This window comes from Urocampus carinirostris, chromosome 2, assembly GCF_059441175.1.
Source record: "Urocampus carinirostris isolate Australia breed hairy pipefish chromosome 2, RoL_Ucar_1.0, whole genome shotgun sequence".
Classification (NCBI taxonomy): Eukaryota; Metazoa; Chordata; class Actinopteri; order Syngnathiformes; family Syngnathidae; genus Urocampus; species Urocampus carinirostris.
Window position 1 is genome coordinate 20,457,867 of NC_142350.1, and position 16,317 is coordinate 20,474,183.

The 16,317-nt window shown below is 41.0% G+C and overlaps 1 protein-coding gene across 4 annotated transcripts; it reads right to left on the minus strand.

Annotated features, from left to right (window-relative positions):
* Positions 1-2,927: 2,927 nt before the first annotated feature.
* Positions 2,928-14,108, minus strand: LOC148371322 (uncharacterized). 4 transcript variants are annotated; one of them, XR_015849632.1, is made up of 3 exons: positions 5,929-6,286; positions 3,435-3,466; positions 2,928-3,355 (listed from the first exon to the last, which is right to left on the minus strand). XR_015849632.1 is itself a non-coding variant. In XM_088327842.1 (3 exons), exons 1-3 carry the CDS (start codon positions 14,087-14,089, stop codon positions 3,108-3,110), a joined length of 312 nt encoding a protein of 103 aa, XP_088183968.1. In that variant the 5' UTR covers positions 14,090-14,108; the 3' UTR covers positions 2,928-3,107. The 4 variants fall into 4 exon arrangements, 1 of the variants encoding a protein (XP_088183968.1); XR_015849631.1 differs by having other exon boundaries at positions 3,435-3,492; XM_088327842.1 differs by lacking the exon at positions 5,929-6,286 and adding an exon at positions 14,058-14,108.
* Between the last annotated feature and the right edge of the window lie 2,209 nt (positions 14,109-16,317).

Below are 16,317 nucleotides of genomic sequence, written 5' to 3' on the forward strand. Positions count from 1 at the left end.
TCAAACACATACACAGGGCGTGGGTGCCCTCTGCTGCGGCCGCCTTGCAACAACATAGAATGCAATTGGTTTATTCAAGTATTGATTGCAAAATAAAAACTTGTTCGGTTTTTAGCTTCCTCCGCTCGCGAACCATCGATTCATTCGTCTTCAATTCTATGGCGGGCTGCTCAGTTTCTATGTTTTTCCGAGTAGTGTAGAAATCAACGCAGCATCGTGGACGAAAACACGCTAAGCATTCAATGGAGGGAAAGTGTTGTTACAACCCTGTTTAGCCTTCATACGCTACAGCGTTAGCATCCATGAGTACTTCCGAAAACAACTGACGCATTGCGTGTGATGACATGTATCCTCTTCTGCAAAGGAGAAGCATATAATTCACAAAATGAAATGAAATGATTTGCATTTATATAGCGCTTTTCAAGTCAATGACTTCCCAAAGCGCTTTACAGTGTGCTTCACATTTCCCAATAGCGGCCTTGTATTGCAGCCATGTAAGACGCTAACCTGCTTATTGGGGGTATAAGGGGTTCACTGTCTTACCCCAGGACACTTCGACATGTAACACGGACAAGCCGGGATTCGAACTGGGATCCCTTGATCCCAAGACGAGCGCTCTACCTCCTGAGCTACTGCCGCCCCAAAAGACCGCGCACAAGTCGCATTTAGTTGGAAATTTCATAAAAACATCAGGTTTAACCCAAAAAACGAAATTGAGAATTAAGCCCTGCAGTGTGACTGGCAGCTTCATGGTGTCCTCAGCTAGGTCCACCGCCTTACATCACACGCGGGGTGCACCGCATGATAGGGTGCGCCGCACAATTTAAAAAAAATCTGAGACTTTTATGTGCGCCATATGGTCGTGAAAATGGGTAACTCATCATCGTGCATGGTATTCCACAGCAAACAGCACACAGCAAATGCTATTGCAGGTGCCTGTGACTGTTTGTGTGCTCGACTCTGATAGGCTGGTGTATGCTGTCAGTCAAACAGCCAGAGTGGGCGAAAGCACCAGTCGATGGGTCCACTCAAACCAAGCATTGCGCCAGCTAGCTTTTGGCGGCTGTTACATTGAAATGAAATTCATCAATGAAATCAGACTCTGAGAAAAGTCAGAAGAGCTCAATGACCACCAGCGGGGGCTCCGAGGATTGTTAGCGGTAAGGGACTGAGGCGATATCGGTGCTGAAGGGCCAGCCTACATAGACGGCAACATTACAAGATACCCCTGTTGAGCCTGTATCTCACCAACCGAGATATATTACCCATAAAACAGATGACATGGAGCTACAACCAATGGGAAACATCTACATTTGCGACAGTTGGCTTTTTGTCATCACGGAGCCCTGGGTCAGCCGAGGATACCCAATGCTAGCGTGCAGCTAGCCAGCCGCTTTCAAAATATGTTTCTAACTATGAAAGCAGAATCCATCTAATTTCGTTTCGTTATAGTCATATGTTCTCAGTCGGTAGGAAATAATCTTGATTTTTTTTTTTTAAGGTGTGTCGACTTTCACGTTACGCTGGGGAGGAGGGCTGCATATATTCTGTTCCCCGTTGAACACGATAACTGAGGGATTACTGGAGTAACATTATTAGCCAGACAGTTAAACAATTTATGCTAACTGCAAAAAAACAAGCTACCTTATCACCTAACTCCTAAATAAAACTGATAAATTACCTAATTATCTAATTGCTTAGCTAACAGCAAAGAAACAAAGGATTCAATTGTCTTTATCATTGATATCATTGTATCGTGTATTATGTTCTGCAGAAGACAGCACGCAGAATGTGCCATCACAGGGGCAGGTAAATAAGGGCTTTGCGTGTTGGGTGACTGCCCGTGTGAGTGACCGTGATAGGCTGGTGTATGCTGACAGTCAAACAGCAGGGCGGGTGCACAAGTTACAACTGCCTCCAAAATAGTCGCGTCAAGTCATTTTTATTTGTATAGCCCTTAATCACAAAGAGTCTCAAAGTGCTGCACAGGTTATTGCACAGAATATTATTTCAGACTATTATTGCACCATCCCCTGATCTGGAAACAACATGAGGGCAAGGAAAAACTCAAAAACCTCAAGATGAGGAAAATGAAGAAACCTTGAGAAGGGACCGCACATGTGGAATCCCCCTTTCAGGATTACCAGACAGCAAAGGATGTTGCAATTACAAATAATACAGAGCTATTGTCCACAAAAAGTATAGGTTATTAAACAGCAAGCTTTAAGCAGCTCATGATATCAAAAATAAATTCATCCATTTTTTTGATATTCTTACCCGAGGTCACAGAGATAGCAGCGCACCTATAATATGCGCGCCAATTCCGTTGCGCGACTAAAAGAAAAAGTTAACAGACGAGATGATTGTGACATCATTAAGTGTGTGTGTGCAAATGGGAAACTGATGGATTTTCCAGCAGGCCCTCCTTGATGGGCAGATCACAGCAAAGAGGCATGCCAGCTGCTTTTCACTATGGGCACAGAGAAATAGCAACATTTAGATGTGATTATATTATTATTATTATGTTATTAATTCTATAATGTGCCTCGTTTCTTTTGCCAAGTGCCATATGGGCAATTATACGGGTCGGTTAGTGGGGTGGACGCATTGTGGAGAGCTCAGATTTTGGAGGGTATTTTTAAACACATATTTAAAGCACATTAATAATATAACGTATTTATTTTTGCCGTGATTTCTGCATATTTTTAGCCCAGATTTAATCAAATGCATTGCAGTAGTAAGAATGGCTACAATTTAATATAAAGATATTTTCAAAACACATTTTTCGTTTTTGGGTTTTCGGAAATAAAATAAAGGGAGCAATTGTCCAAAGATATTGTATTTTAGTTTTGAATTATCAATTTTGCAGGTCACTGCTATTGACAATGATTGATCTTTCCAATGGAAAAATATGAACACGATGGAAATGGTTTGATTCCGAACATACTATGATTTATTTACATGACAATCAAAATACAAACAATACAAAACAAAGGACATTGTTGACGAGAGAACTCCTAGTGGTAAACAGTGCGAGATTAGGGCGGTGATTCTTTAGCCGTTGAAAGTACTGATCAATAGGCTGATTTAAAGATAATCAACTAATTTCAAATGGTTTGTTGCGTCCCTTTTTTCGGTTTCCCTTGGGTCAGACAAAGCATCACATGGAGGATGGGTCCCACATGGACCCGGCTGCCGCTATTAGGCAGTCGAGAGGGTAGGGAAGAACCACGAGGCCTGGATGGATTATGCGAGGCTTCTTCGCCAAGGGGGCAAGGCCCTGGGCTTCGGTGGTCTTCGTCCGCACTGCCCAAGGGGGCAAAGACCAGGCTTGGCCCCTCTTTCGGCCGCTCTCCTGGAAGCAAAAGAAAAGGAAAGAGCACGATCAGGTGTTCCCGCCTGTCCTTTTAAATGTTGATGAGGCCATTTGTTACCAGAGGTGTGTTCTGTGACCGGTCCAAGTTTCCTGTTGAAGCTTTTCAAAATCAAGGTCTCCAAGTGATTGATTTATAGATGAAATTCCATTCGGACATGCAACCAAATACATTTTTAGAATGAATCATGACGACATATATTGCCACCTAATTAAACTTTAAATTACAAATGAACACTTTGGGTATTCAAAACTTTTTTTATTATACAGCTGGAGAGTCTGGTCACTTCCTGATACGGAAGGGAATGTCTGTTTGTGAGCCCTGGTGTTACATGCTTTTTTGTGCACTTTATGAAATTGTGGTCCTTTTGAGGTTTCCTCGTTTTAGTGGTTTTGTGATTGGAAACGTCCAGGGGAAAATGTTTTGTACCCAGGTAGTACCCTACATGGCATACAAAATGTCAATGATGTCACGCTTGGCTCGTTGTTTATTTTATTCTAGGATGAAAATGTTGTAAGTAAGAGAAGAACTGTTTCAAGTACAGTTCAAGCCAACCCAAACCTCAAAAAAGATGAAAAAGGAAGAGTTTATTCGAGCGCTTCTAAGTTCGTGCATCAGTTAAGTGTTCTTACAAGGAAATTCCTCTAGTTTTGTTTATAGAAAGCATTGTTTAGCTCTAGGGACGGGAACCATTTTGACCCAAAGAGCCATAAAAGCAAACATGTTCAGATTTTTTTTGACAGAGCCACACCATATATTTTAAGACAAAATACAACAAAACTGCCAAACCCGCTCTCCAGACAAAAGCTAATTCATTTCACAGTGTGGGTTAGATGATATGATAAAATCTATGAAATAATAATACCGAAGCCTGTGTCCCATATCAATATAAATATGCCACTTAAAATTGTTGAGGCTCATTTTTGTCCTAGATAATTGTTTTAAAACAAGGTGCAAGCAAAGTTGTTTTGTAAAAATGTCACAAAATACTGCATTTGAAGATACCTTCAGTGCAGACAGCATGGGACAAAAGGAGGAAGAGTGCGTGCGCGCTGTATATAGCTCCTTTTAAGGCTCACCCAATCAAATTGTTCTACATTCTTTGTCAGAGCTTCTGAGTAAAAAATTGTTTTGTTCTGTGGCTTTTCATCATAAAGTGTCTCAACAATGATCATAGATTGTTTAATGAGCTTCCATATAAAGTATTATTTAGCGATTTACAGCCACAACAGGGTCTGTTGGTGTGACACCTTGCCTCAAAACTGTAGTTCAAAATTGTGTCTAGACCAAACCGTTAGGTCAGGGGTGGCGAACATGCGACTCTTGGCCAATAAGAATGCGGCTCTTTACCTCATCATATTTTCTATATACTGTGGCTCTTTGCCTCGTTTTATGTTTAGTTTTTTCCCCTCTTAAAACACACTTGAATCCATCAATCCATTATCTGCACCGCTTATCCTCAGTAGTGTCGCAGGGGTGCCGGTGCCCATCCCAGCTATCTTCGCGCAGTGGGCAGGGGAAAGCCTGAACTGGTTGCCAGCCAGTCGAAGGGCACACAGAGACAGACAACTCACTCGCTCATTCACACCTAGGGACAATTTGGACCGGCCAATTAACCTGACATGCATGTTTTTGGAATGTGGGAGGAAACCGGAGTGCCCGGAGGAAACCCACACAAGCACGGGGAGAACATGCAAACTCCGCACAGGAAGATTGGTAGCTGGATTTGAACCCATGACCTCAGAGCTGTGCCGCACATGCGCTAACCACCGCGCTGCCGTGCTGCCCACACTTGAATCCATCAGAGTTAATAACAAATAATAAATAATATTTTGAAATTAATTTGGCTGATTTGTTGTTTTTATGCTGCTCCGGACACATAACTGACTGCCGATAATCTGTGTATTTTACGTCTAATGCAGGTCAGTGCGTGGTGTGGCTTTTTGACTCTCACGGTTAAAAATGTCGACTCTTTGTGTCAAACTTGTTCGCCACCCCTGCCTTATCTCATTATTAGCATTGTCTACAATTGGGTCTGCATGAAGTAATGAATTTAAAATTTGCACAAGTTCTAATTTATCTCAGAGTCATATTCACTCATGAAAAGAGCCATGTACAGGTCGCGAGCCATAGGTTTGTGAACCCTGGCTTGGATATTGCATTATATCAGTATTTTCAAGAATGTTCAACTGTTGGTCACTTAACACTGGTAAAAGCTAGACACTTTTGTTTTAATGAAGAATAAGGGTTGAAGCTTTCCTTTGATATGTACTATGCCTAAATAGCTACAAAACGAAATTTTCTGAAGGTCTTCAAAAACGAGTCAAAACGGCAAAAAAATGGCTGTCAAAAAACCATCTGGCCTTGAATGAACCTTCCCTTGTACAACCACTCGCTCCGATTCATCTCCATAGTTTTTATATTTCTTCTTCAGACATGAACTCGTCCTCCCAGGCGTGTTTTTTCATACCTTTTCTTCTCCCTTCCCACGCCCCCCGCCCCGAATGATATGTTCAACTTTTCATTCATCATCTCCACCACTTCATTTTTGTACCTTCAATTTGTTGCCCGGAGCTTAAAAGCGTTAAGGGCTTCGTAAAAAACGTGCACACGCCACAGAAGACGCCATTACGGTCGCCGCCGTCCTGCAGATTTGGGAATCGACAGACGCGATCTCCCCTCCTTTGTCTGCGGGAAAACCTTTTGTGGTTTTTGGGGAAGGAATTTTACCACCTCACTCGTGTGTCTTTGATTGTTTTTTGTGTGTCTCTTTGGTCTTTTTCGCTCTCTTCCTCGTTGTAGCTTGCACGACTTCTTCTCTTTCTCTCCTTCTTGGGCTCAGAGGTAATTATTTTCCACACGTTTCCGAGGCGTATTATCATCTCTCGACATGAGAGCGCGGGGTTTTGGAGTACTTTTGGGAAAGATTTGCCTCCAAAGTATTACAGTTCTTTGTCTTCACAAGTGTGTTTTGCGTATTACTCATCTTTGATTTGGATTTCTCGACAACCTACTCAAAAACCTATGCAGGGGTTGCCAACTTTGTTTGTTAGTGATTAGAATTAGAATCAGAAATGTCTCTATTGTCACTCATATCAACATTGTGATGATATTAGACATGGCTCTCCAGGGTAAAACATACAATATAGAGATTTTGAAAAGAAAAAAAATACAACATAGTGCTAATAAAAAAATATAATAATATGTATTATAAAAATACAATGAAGAATAGTGTATTGTAACAATATTGCATTGAAAATAAGTCCAATAACATTCATTGAATTAATATCTATCTATATTATATGTAAATCAAGACATTTTCTCATTCAGAGCTATACAAATTAATGTGACTTGACATTATATTTGACCATTTTCATTTTGGGAGCCGGATGAAAACGCTTCACGTGGCCCGCAGGCCATAGTTTGCCCACCCCTGATTTAAACTACTGTCTTTCTTTGAAGCGCGCTGTGATTGATAACCGCAAATATGATGCTGCAATCTTTGTCTTGGTATGCGTCACACATGTGCTGCGTTCAAGCAGAATGAATTCATTTGTGTAATGGAGCCAATTCTTTTTATTGCAAAATCTCATCTAATGATATTTTCTCAGAGCGCGGCGCGGTTTTCTCCTTAAGTAACATGGCGTCTGTGGCGGAAGAAGGGGAAAGGTTTGCTCATCAAAACGGCTGCACCAGTCATCCTGTACTAATTTGTACTTCTTCCTGTTCAGTCGATTGGCACCTTTGCAAGAAACCGCATCTCACTTTATTGTTATTTTGTTGGTTTTATTTCCTTTGTCTGCCAATGATATAGTATCCCAATAAAGTCTTATACAAAAGTCAATTCCATTGAAGTTGGGAAAAAGTTTAAAATGTCAGTAAAATTAGAATAGAATGACTTGCAAACCTTTTCTAACCCATATTTAAATGAATACACCACAAAGACAAGATTATCCATGTTCAAACTCATAAACTTTATTTCCATAAGCAAATAATGATAAACTTAGAATTTTATAATTGCAACAAGTGCCAAAGTAGTTGGGAAAGGGGCTTCTTCACCATTGTGTTACATCACCTTTCCTTTTAATAACACTCAATAAACGTTTAGGAAGTGAGGAGACTAGTTGTTGAATCGTTGATAGTGGAATCCTTTCCCATTCTTGCTTTATGTACAGCTTCAGCTGTTCAACAGTCCGGGGTCTCCTTTGTCTTATTCTGCGCTTTATAATGCGCCACACATTTTCAATGGGAGACAGGTCAGGACTGCAGGCAGGCCAGTCAAGCACCCGCACCCTCTTACTACGAAGCCACGCTGTCGTGAGACGTGCAGTGTGTGGCTTGGCATTATCCTGCTGGAAGAAGCAAGGGCGCCCATGGTAAAGATTCTGTTTGGATGGCAACATACTTTGTTCCAAAACCTGAATGTACTTTTCTGCATTAATGGTGCCTTCACAGATGTGCAGGTTACCCATTCCTTGGCCACTCATGCACCCCCATACCATCACAGATGCTGGCTTTTGCACTTTGCGTGCATAACAGTCTGGGTGGTTCTGTTCTTCTTTGGACCGGAGGACACGACGTCCACAATTTCCAAACACAATTTGGAAAACTGACTCATCAGACCACAGAACACTTTTCCACTTTGTATCAGTCCATTTTAGATGGGCTCGGGCCCAGAGAACCCTGCGGCGTTTCTGGATGTTGTTGATGAATGGCTTACGCTTTGCAACATAAAGTTTTAACCCACACTTACGGATATAGCGTCGAACTGTATTGACTGACAGTGGTTTTCCAAAGTGTTCCTGAGCCCATGTGGTGATGTCCTTTACACATTGATGTCGGTTCTTAATGCAGTACCGCTTGAGGGCTCGGAGGTCACGGGCATTCAATAATGGTTTACGGCCATGCCGTTTACGCACAGTGATTTCTCCAGATTCCCTGAACCTTTTCACAATATTATGGACTGTAGATGATGATATCCCTAAATTCCTTGCAATTGTACTTTGAGGAATGTTGTTTTTAAACTGTTCAACAATTTGCTCACGCAGTTGTTCACAAAGAGGTGAACCTCGCCCCATCCTTGCATGTGAATGACTTAGCTTGTTCGGGTCTCCCTTTTTTATACCCAGTAACAACTCTCACCTGTTGCTAATTCATCTGTTCACCTGCAAATAGTTGGTTGATTTCCATTCATCCACTTTCTGAGTAGTTATTGACACCTGTCCCAACTATTTTGGCACGTGTTGCTGTCATCAAATTACAGAGTTGATGATTTTCTCCCAAAACAATAAAGTTTATGAGTGAAGACAATAAATATGTTGTCTTTGCTGTGCATTCATTTAAATATGGGTTGAAAAGAATTTGCAATTTACTTGGATCAATTTTTATTTGCAATTAACACACTTTCCCAACTTCATTGGAATTGAGTTTTGTAGAAAAGTGGGAAAAAGACAGCAATCAAATCAGAGAAGGAAAATGATGGCGAAACACAAACATGGTGTAGGAGTGTTATTAAAGTGCAGCTGGAAGGTATTGTAAATGGTTTTAAAATGATATTTTTTGTTTTTTACCATCAATCAATCAACCAATAATACTAGGAAAAAACAGAGGGTAAAGTACACTCCTTAATAGTAGATGGCGATAATGCCCTGCTTCATCTCTTCCTCCTGTACGGTCATTCGGTGTGTTTGAAAGGGACCACATCTCATTTTATTGTGATTTTGTTGGTTTTATTTCCTTTGTCTGCCAAAAATAAGGTATCCCATTGAAGTTATTGATAACGGGATGAAAAAGTGGGGGGAAAAAGTGACAAAGATCAAATCAGAGGAACCAAATGCTTAGGAAATGCAAAAATGGTGTACGAGTGTCATTAAAGTGCTGCTGTAAATGTTTTTTCTTACAAGTATTCTGATTGTTAATTTCTTCAACCTTTAATAATTATCATTGTTTAGGTAAGTTTGAATAATATTTTGATTTTTGTTTTGTATGTGGCTATTTAAAAGCAGTTTTAAAGGGGCTACTTTAATGCATTCAAGGTTTATATGCCAGTATTTACGGTACTCGAAGTAATTGGGATAGCCTGGTCATTTTGTTTTTAAGAACAAGGTAAATATATTCTCTTATCTCCGCTTTAAAGTGGAAAATCATTTCATTTGATACATTAGAGGGAAGGATTTTGTTTCCTAATTTGGGTCGCAGCTTGTCATTGGGGGGAAATGGATGGGTCCTCAAGTCAGACCAGTTGAAGACCACTGTTCTAGACTGCTGCAGTTCTGATAGCGCCGTGTTAGAAAAAAAAATATGCAGGCGATGTCGTGTAGACTCTTGGCACCAGCGGTGCGACAAGAAGACCGAGAAAGACGTCGGAGCGGGAGGCATTGTGGCTTCTCTCTTCTCATGGATATATAATCACTTGAAAGATGTTTTTTTTTCCCCTCCCACAGTTTTAGCTTTGATGCGCAATCAGTTTTTTGGGCCCGCACTGTAATTCGGCGTCTTTGTCTGTCCCGCTAACGTCTCCCCGTCACCAACGTTTGATGTGGGCGGCACGCTGGCACATTGTGGGCGCTATTGTGCCAAGGCGGAGGAGCGGAGGCCGGGGAAAAGATAGATGAAGGGCGGGCTTGATGTGGCACGGACCTCAGTCGGGTCGGGACAATCTGGTTGTAATTGACTGCTACATGGGCAGGGCTGGGATTCCCAGCAGAACAAAAGGAGGGTACGGTTATGTTCTGCAATGACCTGAAAATACTTTTTGGTTTGTCAATGTTATTGTCTTTCTGCAATGCCAAAGCCCGGATTAAAAAGAACCCAGTAGTGTTCAGCATTAAGCTGGCAAACAAAAAAAAAATCCCTCGATGTTGATTTACGTTTCACGGATTCCTTAACCGCCTTCGTCGTCATGGCACAACTAAAGACCCAACTCTGGACATCCACTGCTGACGGTTCCGGGGTTGGTTTTTGGGTCATGGCAAAGTTAGTTCCTCGATGTTTTTAGCCCAGTTCTTTTTCTGTCTTACTCTCATCCTGTCCCCTTGGACTGTACCCTAGATAATTATCTTGGCCAATCCCGATGATCTTATGACGTGACCATACCACTGCAGTTTTCGTCTTCACACAGTTAGTAGCAGCTCTTCATAAGGTCCAAAGTGCCATCTGATAGTGTTGTTCACTCTTTCATTTGTCACATAGGCTATGTAGCTGATGCCTAGAAGTTTTCTGTAGCATTGCAACTCTGTAGCCTGGATTTTTCTTTCCAGCGTTGCTGTGATGGTCTTATGTTTTGCAAGCAAAGAGTAACCAGGGCTTGCATGAGTCTGATCTTTAATTTCTTGTCCCTTCAGATAGGTTAAAGTGTAGCAAGTGCAGCTATAGTTTGAGCTCTCTTGGCCATGCTTTCTGGTTCTGAACCCTCTTCTGATATGACAGCTGCAGATACTTGAATTTGTTGACAGGTTCAAGCTCTTGATAGATGTTGGTGATGTTTATGGTGATAGCCTGGTGGTTGTCAGTCATTACTTTTGATTTTTCTGTGCTGATTACCATCCGATACTGAGTTGATGCTTTGTCCAGGTGATTGACCAGATCTTTTAGTTCCTGTTATCTCCTGCAAGTTTGAAAATATCAGCGAAACGGAGGTCATTGACGTTATGTCTCCCAATGCTGACTGTACCTTAATGTTGGTCTAATGTCATTATCCTCTTCAGGTAAAAGTTGAATAAAGTTGGAGAGAAAATGCAGCTTTGCCTCACACAAACTGTTGTTTGAAGCCACACTTAAACCATTGATTAATACCGCACTGCTAGCATTGGTGTAATGCTGCTCAATGGTATGAACCAAATTCTGGCCCGTGTTGTACTTCCTCATGGTGACCCACGAGTCGGCTTGCCGTACTCTGTGAAATACCTCTTTGAAGTCCACAAAGACATTATGGATGTCTGGTGACGTTGAAATTTCTCGCACAGGAGCCGCAGATTAAAAATCTGCTCTGTGGTGCTTCTTCCCCCCTGAAATCTGCCTTTTTTTTCTCCAGATGAATGAAGGTTTCAGTCAATTCAGTAGGACCTTTACGATAACTTTACTTGTATGGCTGATGCGACTGATTGGTTCTGTAATTTGAGCATAGTTGGAGGGTTCCATTCATTGGTAGCATAATTACTAGCGAATTTGTCCATGCAGATAGACACTGTCCTGTTTGCCAGATCCCTTTTCAATTCTTTGTCAGGATGTCCATAGTTAGTTCATCACTATTTGTCTGAGTTCTGACAGGATGTTCCTGGAGACTTTTCGTTCTACAGCTGGTTAATTACCCCCTTTACTTCTTCCTCAAAGTATAGGGAAGTCGTCACAATATTTTCATTGATTGTTAAAAAAATTGTTAGTTGCAGCCCTAGTGCTTAGGCACTTCATGCCTAGAGGGGGCGTGGCTGAGGAATTGAAGTCAAGTGCTGTCGAGAGTACCTTGGTCACTCTATATTTTTTCAAACATGCATGTAACACAAAATTTGTCCCAGAACAAGACGGTTTAAGTGATTCTGGGGGAGTTCTAGTGGCAGATCTTTTCCCCTTGCTGATAGCGGGCGTTTCCTGTATCTGTAACGTATCATCATCAGAAATACCAAAGGCGCATGTTTGTAATTATTTTCCCGTTTTATTTTTCGTTTCCACATCGCCGGTCTTATCTCGTCCCTGTCTGTTTATCTTCAGCAGTGACTGAAGTTCCTCCGGGGGATTTTATGGGGAAAACATTTTTGGACGACGCTCAGTGATGAGCTCACTGTTATTATCAATCTGAGCGAAGCAGGCAGCGAAAAACAGGGCCTTGCAAAAGTATTGCCCCCCGCCAGGGACTTTTTGACATATTGCCTTATTTCAGGCTTTAAACCTATAGTTTAAAAACTCCAAATATTTTTTACGAATTAACAACATGTGAGACACAATCGCGGAAATAAACTAAATGTATTGTTCGAACAAATGAGAAATTTGTAGTCGGTGTTGCTAAAATATTGCCCCCACTTTGAGCTAAAAGTTTGTACATCACTACTTTTGCTGCTATCACAGCTACATATTTTTGGGGTATGTCTCCTTGAAGTAGAAATATTTGCCCATTCTTCCAATGAAAATAGCTCAAGTATTTTTCTGTTTTACCAGAAATGTTCCAAAGAATTGATATGTGGACTTTAGTTTGGCCATTCTAACACCTTTATATTGTTAGTTTTAAATCATTCAATGGTAGATTTTGCTTTATGTCAAGGGTCGTTGTCCTAAAGACAGATTATCTGCCAGAATCACCCTGTATTAGGCTCCATCCATCAACTCTAACAATCTTCCCAGTCCCTGCTGAAGAAAAGCAACCCCAGAGCGTGATGCTGTCGCCATTATGTTTGAGAGTGGGGATGGTGTTTTCACGGTTATGTGCAGTGTTATTCTAACGCCAAATGTAACGGTTTGAATTCAGCCCAAAAAGTTCAATTTTGGGCTCATCTGACCAGAGCACATTGTTCCATGTTATTTGTGTCTCCCATGTGGCTTCTTGCAAATGCCTAACAGGCCCTTCTATTTTTTCAGTAAGGTCTTCCATTAAGGGTAGATGTATGCTCAGTATAACGCATAGTTGTCTTATGCACAGATTGTACAACATCCGCTGTGTACGCCTGCGGGTCATCCAATGTGAACAAGGGTTCCTTGGTTGCTCTTCTGATTAGTTTTCACCGTGTTTGGGTTGAAAGTTTGGAGGGACGGCCAGGTCCTGGTAGCTTTGCAGTGGTTTCATGCTGCCTCCATTTTGACATGGTTTCATCAGGGGATGGTGTCATAATAGTCTGTAGTTTGAAATAGTCTTTGATCTGTGCAGCCCTTTGGGACTCTTTGTGATTAAGGGTTATACAAATAAACATGACTTGACTTGACTAAAGGCTGCAAAATCTTATTAAATCTTATTATAACTTTGAGTGTTTCCATAACGTTATCCCGGAACTGCTTGGTGTGTTCTTTGGTCTTCATAATGCTGTCACAGAGCAGGTGCATTTAAACTGAGACTTTTGGTCACTCGGGTGTACTATGTTTGTCATTGTTAGTCATTTAGATCCACATTGGATCATTCAGAAGTCATCAGGAAACTTCTGGGAAAACAGACGGACAATATTTTTGCTACACCACCTTTTCAGTTTTTTTGTTGTAGATATAAAATGTTGAAATAATCTGGTTTTGTTTCATGATTGTGTCTCACTTGTCGATTCTTATGAAATATGTTTAATTTTTTAGTCTTTTAGCTTTAACGTAGAAGCCTAAAATGTGGCAATTTGTCAAAAAAAGTTCATGCGGGGTTGGGGGGGCAGGCAATTCTTTCACTAAGCACTGTAAATTAGCAACACATATTAATCATCTTTCCATGCGTATGCGTTTTTATCTTTCTCTCTTTGTACGGCACATCAAAAATCATTGGAGGTTGAAATGCATCTTTCCAGGAATAATGCGAGGATGAGCTTATTGCCAAATGTGCTCGCTTGAGTGTGTCTTCGATGACGGTGTCTGATCAGTAACCTGCACCCTGATTGGCGACTGCGGTGTGTTGATTGCAGCGAGCGCCTTTGTGTGTGCGTGTGCTGATTGCAGAGTCATGCAGATCAGATGAAGCCAAGAAAATATCGGCTTTCCGCCTCCGTCAATCATCTTTCACCTCACCCCTGTTTGGTCTTCTCCTCCGCTCGCTCCATTCCGGCTCATTTATGCTCTTTGAGTTGGACGGTCATTGTTTAGCCACTCTTTCTCTCTGTCGCCCTCGTCAGGGGTCTTTTATCTCTGCGCTGCACGTTCGCTACATTGAATTCTACGTGTTCTCAAGAAACGTTCTTGAAGCTTGCTTTTGGATGTTTGCTGCTTCCATCTATTATCCGAAGCAAGAAAGAGCTCCTATGAACAAATATCGTCCCTATTTTATTTTTATTAGCAACCAGTGTCACATTTTGCACTCAATTGTCCTTATTTGGTCATTCACTTCCTGGATCTAATTTCCACTCCACACCTGGTGTCACTTGTCCTGATTACTCTCAAATAATACCTCTCTCTCTTCACTATTTAAATCAAGGGTCTCAAACTCGCAACCAGAGGGCCAATTGCGCCCCCTCGCCCCCAGGATTATATTTTTGAGGCCCCCGAAAGTTAATGGAACACCGTGCATTATTTCCTCAATAGTGGTGGCTGAATTCTGTGCAACAGAAGAAGACAAAATACAGAGACTCAAAGAGACCAAAAAGCATCTTTTTTTTTTTTTCCAGAAATGAAGAGAAATAAGAAAATAAAAGAAAACTTCGGGAAAAAGGGAAAGGAAAAGAGAAAAATGAAAATAAATAAAGAGATAACTTAATTCATTTATTTTCTTTCTTTCCTTTTTGTTTTCTTTTTCTTCATTTTCCTTTTTTTGCTTTTCTATCCCCCTACTAGTATTTTATTCCAGTTTTCCTTTGATGGCTCTTTTTTCCTACTTCTTCCCTATTTCTTTTTTCATTCTTTTAAAAAAATTATTTCCCCTTCTTTTTGTCTGAGAGAAAGGCTGGGTTCAAATGTGAAGAAAAAGGCTCCTTTTTGATCACTTTCTGTCTCTGTGTAGTCTTCCTTGGACTCATTTTTGCTTGCACTACACATTGCAGCGACATCTAGTGGACAAATATAAAACACTTTCCTTCAAGAATGTGTATAGAAAATGTGTAAAACACAATGTTTAGCTTTTCAGATTGTGATCAAGTATGACAAGGTACCAAGTAAGGCTTCAAGCTATTGTCTTATCCGTTTTCTGTTTAAGATGCCTATGCTACAACCATATGCAGGCATTTGATTGTAAAAAAGAAATTTAGGCGAGAATAAAAACCTTTTATTTCTGTGTGTTCCAACTCAATGTTAGCGGTCCTTGCAGTGATTATTTCAGTTAGGGTGAAAATGTGAGAGTGTTACCTTTCAAAACAGACAAATTGTACAAACAGTTCAGAAACAGCTTTTGGTTACCTTTGGGTACATCTTGGATTGCCATTTTAGGCGATTTGTTCAGGAACGCTAAGGTGTTAAAAAGTGCAGGTCAGCGAATTTGGCCATGAAAAAGGTGTACAAACCCTGACTTTAATTCAAGGACTTCCTCAACGATTGCGCTCATGCTCATTCTCTCGGGCAGTTGATGTTTTTTTGCGCAACGAAGCAAACGAGACGTGATTCATACGCACCGTCCATCAATGGGTCGACTTCAGTAAGCGGCGAAGCATCAAAGACGCATTCAAACGCCTCAAGAAAAAAGGCGCCGTTTTTCTCGGAAGGACAAAAATTGGATGTGAGAGTAATGGCAGTCGCGCAGATCATTAGGCCTGGCAGGATTTTATTTGAGTTTTTTTTTCCCATAGGGCAAAATTATTATTTGCTCCATGGCGAGAAAGAAACCATTCAGCTTACGCTAAACCTCGTGTGAAATAAAGATGTTGGGATTTGGGAATGACTTCTAAAGTAGAGAGAAGGAGGGAAATATTTTCCCATCTACAAGCAAAAACAAGGCAGACATTCACTTTTGTACCGTTTGTGTGCACCCATTTTGAGAACATGCAAATCAGTATCAGAACACAGTGCCTAGCAAGGATCGGAATTCAAAATTTCGCATCATTTACACATTTCCAAAAGCACTTTACGAGCAATAATATCAAAACGGAGAGAGCATGAAACTTACCAAGACCTGGCCGTCCCTCTAAACCTTTTGCCGAAACAGAGAAAACTAATAGGAGAATGATGAGAATATGATTTTGTCACATTGGATGATCTGTAGGCATATACAGCTGAGACGCGACAATCTGTGCATAAGTCGTACTCTGAATAAATCTTTTTTTTTTTTTTTGGGAAGAGTGGAAAGAAGAAAACCCTTTCTGAAAGAACACTATCAAAAGGCTCGTTTGGTGTTTGCAAGAAGCCA